This window comes from Notolepis coatsorum (genome assembly GCF_963971535.1).
Source record: "Notolepis coatsorum genome assembly, chromosome: 16".
Taxonomy (NCBI): domain Eukaryota; kingdom Metazoa; phylum Chordata; class Actinopteri; order Aulopiformes; family Paralepididae; genus Notolepis; species Notolepis coatsorum.
Genome location: NC_140180.1, coordinates 89,579,883 through 89,591,150, shown reverse-complemented (window position 1 = coordinate 89,591,150; position 11,268 = coordinate 89,579,883). Strand labels below are relative to the sequence as shown.

At 46.6% G+C, this 11,268-nt stretch overlaps 1 protein-coding gene across 1 annotated transcript; it reads right to left on the bottom strand.

Moving 5' to 3' along the window:
- Positions 1-7,935: 7,935 nt before the first annotated feature.
- On the bottom strand, positions 7,936-8,684 carry neurog1 (neurogenin 1; the record flags this gene model as incomplete). Its single annotated transcript, XM_084332123.1, is given in 2 exon segments — positions 7,936-8,634; positions 8,637-8,684. Coding segments are annotated over 2 exon segments (747 nt in total).
- Positions 8,685-11,268: the final 2,584 nt, after the last annotated feature.

The following is an 11,268-nucleotide window of genomic DNA, read 5'->3' as shown; positions in this document are numbered from 1 at the left end:
AGTGTCTCCCCCGTCCGGACTTCCGATCCCGCGGTGGTCAGTCAGGCACGCGTAATTTGGGTGGTAGTAATATCACTACAGGGACGGTGTGTAGGGACTCACCCTATCGGGCAGCGTGGGGACCACACACCATGCATGTCAAGCCGCAGAGCAGGCTGTCCCCAGCAAGCTAAGCCGGGAAGATGCTCAGCGGGGGAACTACCTCATTCACCGGGGGTGATGAGCGCTACCCCCGTATCAGACCGCCCCTTTTTGCCGGGGTCCCCCTTGGGTGCGATTGCCTCGTTGGTAGAGTCAGGGTGCGATATCCCGACTCTGCGAGACACCTTGCTCGCACGGTTGGTGAAACCAGGGTTTGCAATGCACAGCGGGAGGGACCGGGCCACCTGTCTACGATTCTTAGCGAACCGGCGCCAGTTGGCGGCGGGGCGCTTTGGGATTTTTACCATGTATGGCTACAGTAGTGCCATATGTCGGTGTGGATGGAGAGAACGCTGAGGGCGGGGCTTGTGTTACAGTTTGCACACCCCCACCCTCCGTTTTTGGGTTTGGTACAGACTCTGTTGTCAGAGTCTGTGGCAGTGACAGCCCTGGCCGAAGAGATTCGTTCTCTGGTGGCGAAGCAGGCCATCATCGTGGTCCCATGGGAGGACGCGATGAGTGGCGTTTACTCCCGATATTCTCTGGTGCCCGAGAAGTCGGGGGGGGTGTCAGACCCATACTGGACCTGTCCCATGGAAGGTTCAGAATGTTGACCGTCAAACACCTGTTAAGCGCTGTCAGAGTGGGAGACTGGTTCACCTCCATAGACCTGAAGGATGCATATTTTCACATCCCGATCTTCCCTCCTCACAGGAGATACCTACGCTTCCTGTTTCAGGGCATAGCGTATGGTACCGGAGGCTGCCGTTCGGCTACTCTCTGGCTCCTCGCATCTTCACCAAGTGCGTGGAGACCGCGCTGGGGCCTCTGCGTCGTCAGGGGATAAAAATTGTATTCTACCCCAGACGACGTTCTGGTCCTCAGCCGGTCAGAGGAGATCGCCAGGTCTCATACCAGGCAGGTGGTGGAATTCCTCACCAGCCTAGGTTTTGCTGTGAACTGGAAGAAGAGTACTCAGTCAACAGGTGGAGTACTTGGGCTTAATTCTAAGCTCAAGGTCTATGTGGGCATCCCTCTCAGAGCGGCGGCGAGAGGATATTCTCGGCGCGCTGGAGAGGTTCCGTCCTGGCAGGACGGTTACGGCGCTGTCCGTGATTTGCCTGCTCGGTATGATGGCGTCTGCTCAAGCTGTGGTCCCTCTTGGCCTCCTCTTCATGAGGAGGATACAGAGGTGGGTTTTTCAGTATGAAAATAGACCCTGTGAGAGTCCCGGCCCTGATTCAGCTCTTGGTGGCCCCGCCGTGGCCTGTTCCGTGGTCACCGCGGGCACTCTCTCAGGCACGCGGAACACTGTTTCTGCCTCCTGTTCTGGGGCAGCCTCTAATGGCTTGGCTGCTGAAAGGGTGAATCTGGAGGGGATGCGTCTTAACTGTGGTTAACACCATCCAGAACGTGCATGCTCCGTCCACTACCGCGGTTTACGCAGGGAAGTGGCGTATGGTTCGAGAGTGGTGTGAGGTTGGGGGCCTGGACCCTGTGTCATGCCCCCTGGACTCGGTTCTGTCCTTCCTCCAGTCTATCCTGGATAGGCGGTCGGCCTCGACAGTGAAGGTATACGCCGCAGCTATATCTTCTTGTCATGTGGGCTTTGAGGACAGAACACTGTTCAGCCACCCTCTCATGAGACATTTCCTGCTTGGCGCACAGCGTCTCAAGCCTGTGGAACGTGCTCTGTCTCCGAGTCGGGACCTCCAACTGTTCCTGGAAAGGCTGTTGGGGGCCCCGTTTGAGCCTCTTGAGCAGGCGCCATTGGATCGTCTGTCTTTAAGACTGCGTTCCTTTTGGCCATCACCTCCGCTAAATGCGTGGGTGAGCTGTGTGCTCTCTCGGTGCGGTCAGAGTGCCTGTCTATTCGGGCCGATAGCAGTGCGACTCTGAGGCCTAATCCGGCCTTTGTGCCAAAGAATATCCGGAGCTCTTATCGCTCCAGGGATATTGTGCTTCAGGCGTTTCACCCTCCTCCTCACACTAGTGAGTTGGAGGCGAGCCTTCACCTGTTGTGTCCTGTCCGTGCGCTGAAGGTTTACTTTAGTCGCACGCAGGATCTCAGGGCTACCGATCAACTGTTGTTTGTTACGGTGGCTCTCACGCGGGTAAGGCGCTGTCCAAGCAACGCCTGTCACATTGGTTGTGCGAGGGCATTGCCCTCTGCTACACTTTGGCTGGACAGGTTCCCCCCGCAGGCGTCAGGGCACACTCCACTCGTGGAGTGGCGGCCTCCGCTGCCCTGTTTGGGGGGGCCTCGGTGTAGGACATCTGCGCTGCGGCCTCCTGGTCCTCCCCGGGCCCTTTTGTTAGGTTTTACCTCATGGACATGACTGGGGGCTCTGTCTCCCAGGTGGTCCTGAGGTCCGGGACCTCTCCTGCATCCCGCCATCAGGTGGGCTAGCAGGTGTGTGTGGGTGTGGACCGCGGAGTGCTATGTCACACGTGGTCCCGCTTGGACTGGTTTCCTTTTTCCCACATTGGTTGTAGTTGACTGCCTCCCCCCCTTCGTTAGGACGGGTGGGTGGACGGGACTGCCCTCCTCCCTGGCAGGGGCTTATGGGCCCTCAGGGGGTGCATTTGATGTGGCCACACATCCGCTCTGCCCCTTTTGATCTCATAATGGCAGAGCGAGACACGATTGGCCAGTATGAATATATAACGAAGGATATCCTATAACCCTAGTTATATGAATACTGGCTGAGCGTCTCGCTCTTCAGCACCCTGAGGACCCTTGGATGTTTTTCACGCATGGAATTCAGACTTGGAAGGGCATGGACGTGACCAATTCCTGTGTCTTGTAGGCACACACGGGAGTAGGCGTGGTCACATGCAAGTGATGTGCATGTGCAACTTTTTCACGTGCACAATAGGTGCATGAGATGACATCTCATAATGGCAGAGCGAGACGCTTAGCCAGTATTCATATAACTAGGGTTATAGGATAACCTTTGTTATATCCTCAGGTCTCTAGTCCAGTGGTTCTCAAACTGTGGTGTGTGTACCACTAGTGGTACTTGGTGGTACTGCTGGTGGTACTTGAAAACATTTACAAAAAAGCACAAACATTTTTTTTTTGTGCAGTCAGGCCACTGAACTTAGAAGCAGGCCAGGCCAGTGTTTCTGGTTGCGGCGGCGCGATAGTTAGATAACCTAAGTGGGGTACAACCAGGAGATCACTGTGACAGAGAGTAATGCAGTCTAAACAGTCATAAATCTTTCATTCAACTTCAGCCCTGATCAGAACCATTTATTTTTTTAAGATTTTTTGTAAGGTCAGATAAAAAATGAAATACTCCCACTTTTCTGAAAAGAGTTGGTGTTAAATCTGACATTACAAAAAATCCATCAAAATCTGTGTTGTTGCTAATCATTGACACATGCCTAGCCTGTAATAATCCCCCCCCGAAAAATGTACTTTGCATTTGATATATTGAAAATATTTTACTTTTTGTGTGTTTTTTTTAACAATAATTTGTGATGCCATCACACAAACTGGCATTTAAAGGGTAAAAATTCAAAAATGTATTGAATATGTGTTTTCTTAATTTTTTTACAATAATTTGTTATGCCCATCACAAACACTGGCATTAAAGGGTAAACATTCAAAAATGCCTGCACCAGAATGAAGGAAATTAAGTTTTTGTAACAAAATAATTGTTTGTGTGTGTGTGTGTGTGTGTGTGTGTGTGTGTGTGTGTGTGTGTGTGTGTGTGTGTGTGTGTGTGTGTGTGTGTGTGTGTGTGTGTGTGTGTGTGTGTGTGTGTGTGTGTGTGTGTGTGTGTGTGTGTGTGTGTGTGTGTGTGTGTGTGTGTGTGTGTGTGTGTGTGTGTGAGTGTGAGTGTGAGAGAATGAAGGACAATTGCTTGCTGTGTGTGTGAAGAGAGAGAGAGAGAGAGAGAGAGAGAGAGAGAGAGAGAGAGAGAGAGAGAGAGAGATAGAGAGAGAGAGAGAGAGAGAGAGAGAGAGAGAGAGAGAGAGAGAGAGAGAGAGAGAGAGAGAGAGAGAGAGAATTAAGTACATTTGCTGAAATACAGTTGTTCTTAATTTTCTCACTTGCTATGTGAGAATGGTAGGTATGTTCTCAATGCCCCTTGCATTGTATGAGTTGTGTGGAAGAGTTTGCTAGTTCTAGTGCTATCCCTTTGTACATTGTGGCTGTGTCTGACAAAAGTTAACAATAAATAATGGTATTAGAAATACATTTGCCTCCTGCGTGAACTGTGCATAGCTGAATAGACTGTATTTTAACACCGGTCATATGGTGGTACTTGGAGAGCCAGCTACGTTCTCAGGTGGTACTTGGTGTAAAAAGTTTGAGAACCACTGCTCTAGTCTGAGGGAGTATAGGTTATATCCTCAGGTCTCTAGGTTCTCGTTTAAATTAACAGCTCCTCCCGGCAGCGTGTCGAAGTCCCTAACTGCTCCTGATGAGTAGGTTGGCACCTTGCAGGGTTACCTCCGCCATCAGTGTGTGAATGGTTGTAAAGTTGTAAAAAGTTTTGGATAAAAGCGATATATAAAGTACAATTACTGCATTTAGGCTATATCCTCTGGGTTTTCAGGGTTTTCTGCCGTCACTCCAATACAATAACTGCAATGTCTCTTTCCAGAAATGTTGATATGGTTATTAAAGATAATCAACAGGACTCATTGTGAGCCGAGAGAGAGAGAGAGAGAGAGAGAGAGAGAGAGAGAGAGAGAGAGAGAGAGAGAGAGAGAGAGAGAGAGAGAGAGAGAGAGAGACACACACACACACGCACACGCAGTAATATCATTATGTTGTCTTTAATAAAAAGCCCTTCGCGAATGAACTGATTATGGTTATTAAAGATAATCAACAGGACTCATTGTGAGCCGAGAGAGAGAGAGAGAGAAAGAGAGCGAGAGAGAGAGAGAGAGAGAGAGAGAGAGAGAGAGAGAGAGAGAGATCTGCCCTTGGTCAGTGGCACTCTGTACAACCAGAGTTTGTTGGACTTGAGCCTATAGGAAAAAGAATGAATGAGAGAAGTGTGTGTGTGTGTGTGTGTGTGTGTGTGTGTGTGTGTGTGTGTGTGTGTGTGTGTGTGTGTGTGTGTGTGTGCGCGTGTGTGTGTCTGTGTGTGTGTGTGTGTGTGTGTGTGTGTGTGTGTGTGTGTGTGTGTGTGTGTGTGTGTGTGTGTGTGTGTGTGTGTGTGTGTGTGTGTGTGTGTGTGTTTTATAAACCTATTTCAATATAGCCTATATTGATATATTATATAGGGCAATAGACAAATTATTGAAAAAAGTAGGTTTAAATCATCGTGTAAATAAATACAATGCAAATGCCAAAGCAAAGGGGAAAAAATGCAATTAAATTAGTTCTAAATTGGGGTTTAGTTTTAACAGTAAGGATAACAATAGAAATCTAATTAAAAGATATTGGATGAGGCTGCGGCTGTCCGGGCCGCGCGAGTAATTAGTTTGCAGGTGCACGGGAGCTCGTGGCCCCAGCGTCGGTTAATCCTGGTCGCGCGATTTGTTTATGGCCCCGCGCGCATGAACAATGATTATATTCATATAGCGTGCGCGCGATTATGTACCACCACTGCACCCATTATCTTTGGGCATAAGCATAACGTAAAAACAGGTGGTAGGACAGTAGCTTGGTAGACCATAGGCTTCCCTAGCTGGCATGAAATACTACTTTTCTTTTAGAGTTTTATATAGTGCCAATAGTTATGGGCCTATATTTTCAATACAATTCCACCATATTTAGCTTAAATGGGATCATTCACATTTGTCTTATTTGTTCAGTTCTTGGAATACAGGCAACATCGCTTAATTATTGACCATCATCTATAATTATTTAATAGTTTGCATATTATATGCTATTATATAAATGTACATTTTACCCTTTCTATACTGTTTATTAGTCTAGTTGTATTAGTTTAATTGTTCAGCGTGAAGCAAGAAGGAAACTTCTATATAAGCTTGAACCCAACTGTCCCGCTGAAGAGATGAATGGAGATTCTAATTTTGCTCCTTGGCCAAATGTTCTTCTCTTCAGTCTTTTTTCTCTTCTTATTTTTGTCTCCCTTCGTTGGCAAGTGCCTGTCCCCTGTCCCCCTGTCCCCCGGGGCCTTCGGCAGTCCCTTTATCCGCCTCTATCCCCGACACGTGCAGAGACAAGGCCCTTGGCTGGACCTCATGGAGGGATGGAGGGACGGAAGGACAAATGGAGGATTTGACCTGAGCCAGATAAAACGAACCGGGGACATCAGACAGAAAGAGCTTCGGAAAGAGCCTATATATACATTGCAGGGAAGAAAGTGTTTGTCCAATCAAAACTCTTGCAAAATGGTTTTGCCTTATATGTATGCAAATAGCCCGTAGCATATTTCAAACGGCAATATTATGAATCAAAGTATCTTCTTTGTTGGAGGAAAAAAGACTTAGATGTTGTAAATAAATTAACATATTAGCTCTGCTCACTTACGACATTTTATAGTATTAAACGGTCTTTTATAGCGTAATTGATAAATAAATGATTAATCAATCCTAATAAAATATGAAATACTAGCTACAAATTAATGAGCTCATATAGCCATTGTTCAATGCAACATAAGCATCAAGTGTTGTGCACCTGCCGCTACATGCGCCCTTCTCCCCAAAACCGTTAGTGTGCATCCCGACCCAATTGTCTGGTGATGCACGCGAGACCCCAGGCAGGCTGTCCTGATATACATGGCCTATATATTATGACAATAGTTGCGCTTATGCGGGGTTTGTAAGAATGTATAATATGTGCGGTGGGTCTAAATACTTTGTATATAGCCTATTTATTTTAGGACAAGTCAACACGTAGCAACATGGCAATATTAAAGACAAAGAGAGTGATTTATAGTTGTTTTTTTAGAAACGTTATAATTTTATTTCGTAGAAAAATGGCTGGCAGCACCACAGTTCAAGTAAATAGAATAAAAATCTCTTTATGTACAAAATACAATTTCATATCACAAACAAGCAGGCAATTAATTAAAAAGAACTCGAATAAATAAAAAGGAACAACAAAGTGTAAAAACGGCCCATCCATGCCTCTTGATAGGGATTGAGTCTTTGTATGGAGGGGGGGGGGTGCAGTTTTTAGGAGGTCAGAATACATAATGAAGGAGGCCAGCTCGCTGTCTTTTGATGGCCTTTCAATCTATTGTTCGAGCATTGAAACCGAATTTCCACGCTCGCTTTTCTGCATGATCACTCTACAAATTGTAAAATTGACTTTTCACCTCGTTCTGCAAAAGCAAATCTGTCTTCTTCTTCTTCTTTTCGAATCATAATAGCCTATATACGTTTCTAATAGAGGGTGCAGGTCACGATCTTGAAGTGGACTTCTAGTGGCCTATGTGTTATGCGCGGGGAGAAAAAAAGTGCAAAGGTTTTGGAGGAATACAAAACATACCGAAGCAATAATAATAATAATAATAATAATAATAATAATAATAATAAAAAATAATAATAATAATTACAAAAATAAAGAAAACACAAACCATTAAGTTATTCTCATTTGCAATCTGTAGCCTATAGAGCTGCATGTAAATAAAAACAAGCGAAATCAGTAGCAAAGGACACAGCAGCCATAGAGACGTGGGCTTGTAAGGCAAACAGTGATTATTCACAACATTCTCATTCCGTTTTCCCCTTTTCAAACATGAGTAACTGAAGCTCCCGGTTCTTTGCAGTTACGCTGTCATTAATACAACACAGTGGTCTACAATGTTTACGGTGTACAAACGCTCTATAATAACGGAAGGCATGAGAGAGTCTGTTTTAATAAACGCCAGGCGCGAAGCTGTGATGATAGCTGTACAGCGCCTCGGTCTGCATGTAGCTGTAGTCCTCCATGCCTGCCGGACTGCCGGGGTTGGACGTGCAATAAGGCGGGGAGGAGGAGGAGGAGGGAGAGGAGGAGGAGGAGGAGGAGGAGGCGGAGGAGGAGGAAGAAGAAGAGGCGCTGGAGCTCCAGGAACGGGCATCGCTGCCGGTGTTGGGTGTTGTTGTGGCCTCGTTGATGCTGCGTCCCAGGTTGGCCAGCACCAGGTCGGCGGTGTTGCTGCTGGGCCTCCCCCCCGCCTTGGCCTGCAGGTCGGCGATGCGGATGGTCTCGGACAGCGCCCAGATGTAGTTGTGCGCGAAGCGGAGCGTTTCGATCTTGGTGAGCTTGGTCTCGTCCGGGAAGTCGGGCAGCACTCCCCGGAGGATGTCCAGCGCGTCGTTCAGGTTGTGCATCCTGTTCCTCTCCCGGTCGTTCGCCTTCACGCGCCGGTTCTTTCTGACCACGGGCACGCCGGTGCCGTCGCCCTTGGCGCGGCCCCTGCGCCGCTTCTTCTGCTGCTGCTCGGGTTCCGCTCCCCCGGTGGTGATGCCGTCGCACGGCGTCGGGGAGCAGGGCTTGCCCAGGGAGGACGCAGGGGAGGCGGACAGCATACTGCCGCCGGTGGAGTCCTCATCGTCGGTGCTGTGCGTTAAAGGGAGTAGTCGCAGCTGTTGCTGTCAATGTCAGAGTATGCGGTCTCCATCGTGGTGTGTTGCTAAAATGAGAAGAGGTGGAGAAAGAAAAGGGTTAAAATCACTGTCAATTCAAGATGTGCATATATACTGTACGTGCATGGCTATGGGAAACAACACTTGTAGTAGGACTCGAAAATCGGTCAATAAACCCCACCTTGCGGTCGACAGTAGCGTGGTTGGTGTAAAGTTTTCTCTCCAAGGGACCCAAAGTTCCAACGGGGAAAAAAGATACGTTTTTTTTTGGTGCGAAGTTAGAGAGTATAGCTGTAAGGCACGTGGTTGCTTCTTTTGCTCTTGAATCAGCTCGTGTGAGCCAGTGAGCCTGGCACACGACTGGCCTCAGTCACCTTATATACCCTGGACAGACAATGGTCCTACCCCCTCGCTTTGGCATTTGTGTGAAGGATGGATGAATGGGTCGCATCAGGTCTGCCCCGTGCCGCAGCACCACGTCATTAACATAATGTAGGCCCGGTGTTTGTTCACCCCACCGAAGCGTGCCTGTAATCACCGGCGTCCAATGAGAGAACGGGACCGCTGCCGGCCACGCGCGAGCAGAACTGTTGCTACCCCCCCCCACCCACCGGCACCACCCCAAAGACAGACCAGGCCCACTTTTAAAATAAAACCTCTAAAGTAAAATGAAAGAAGGAAAGGGAAAGACTTGGCTTGGTGCATTGCGACCGAGGCGCTTATTATAGCCCCCAAGGCAGAGGCACGCTCCAAAGAATTAGGGCTTTTTTTTTTACAGACACCTCCAGCACGCGCATCTCCTGCACGTTTTCAGTCCATGTTTAGCTTTATACTAACTGTTGAAGTCTGTGTCTTTCTTTCTTTCTTTCTTTCTTTCTTCTTTCTTTCTTTCTTTCTTTCTTTCTTTCTTTCTTTCTTTCTTTCTTCTTTCTTTCTTTCTTTCTTTCTTTCTTTCGTTCTTTCTTTCTTTCGAATTCTTTGTTTCATTCTAACAAAAATTCACTCAGAAGTGAATGTTCTTTGTCCCATGCAATAATGTATAGTGATTATAACCTATATACCTCCACCGAATTTAAGGCCCTTTCCAGACATTTCAGATTTTTAAAACGATCTATGTCACAGGCTTTGCTTCACACGTTTTCTAACTCATTAATTATTTATTGTTATAGTTTAGTTGCATCAAAGTTATGCTCAGCTACTCCTATGGGGTTTAGCCTTTTTTTTTTAGATATACATTTAAATGAGAAATTCTGCATGCATTGATTATACCTATCAATATTATCAAATTTGCATTCCACAATAGACCAGAGTCTAGACTATGTCTTATCATTCTTGGCTACTTTTTCTCACGACTTGCCAACAAGTATCCAGCATTGTGTAAAGGGCAACGGTTTAACTGCTAAGCCTGCTGTTTAATTTTATTAGGTCTAGATTTTTTCTTTTTTTTTAAAACAAGTTCATCCTGTCACCGTCCCAGGGCCTTATTGAGATTCAACACATGCAGGACACCGCAGTAAAAAAAATGTCCCGCGCACGCATTGGGCAATTTTCTTTAAGTGTTTTTAAAGACATCTTTATGAGACAAGCATACAATTTTCCATTAATTACTCCGTTTATTCAATGTCCAGAATCTCGCCCCTCTTTAGAAAACGTGGACGGGGGCACTATTTAGAAATAGTTTGGCCAGAGACCTGCAGTGCCTTTCTCCCTGTTGTATTATTGGGGAATAGGGGGACAGTCATTTATAAATAATTACACAATGTTTAGAGTCTCCAGGCATGTATAATATATCAAAGCGATTATAAGGTGAATTGTTCCATTGTGCGCGTCTCCCCTCACTTCTTTTCAGCGCTATACACGTTGTCCCTCGTCCAAATTCGGCTCCTCTGGGGCTTTTGTGCCTCTTTTTTTTCTGCCTGAGCCACTCTATTGGCATTATTCTTATTCAAATAGTCCCAGCGGGAACAAAAACACCCCTCGCTCCCCGAGCCGCGCTCCGTTTCTCCGCGTCACACAAATCATTTCTTCCCCTGATCGTGCTTCTTTTACCCCATTTACCTGCCTGCCCCCATTATGCCCATCTATTTTTTCTTGTTGCATTCACAAGAATGCCTATATAAGTAGCATTATAGCCGCAAAATATGCAGACTGAAATATTATTTGTTCTGCTGAGAAGAAAAGCCTCCAGATGGAAGGAGTTTCTTTGTGGGAGGAGAAGATATAAAAACAGAAGAAAAAAAAACAGAAAAAAAAACACTTAAACACCCTTGTTGGAGGCCTGCGGCTTGAAGGTCGTGCGGATGATGGGAGGAGATCGATTTTTATTATCACAACTGTCCCAACTTGTCCAGTAAAAAAATAACTTCAAAGTCACGGAACAGCTTGAACGAGTGTTTTACTTTAAGTTCGGGCATTAGTGGACGGGCTGTGCTTTATATAGGCCTATTGGTCTTATAAAGCGATAAAATTTATAACGGTTTTTACAATTTAAGGGTGGATGGTTTCCATTTGCGAGAAAAGAATAAGCGTGTGTGTGTGTGTGTGTGCGTGCGTGCTGTATGTGTGTGTGTGTGTGTGTGTGTGTGTGTTGTGTGTGTGTGTGGTGTGTGTGTGTGTGTG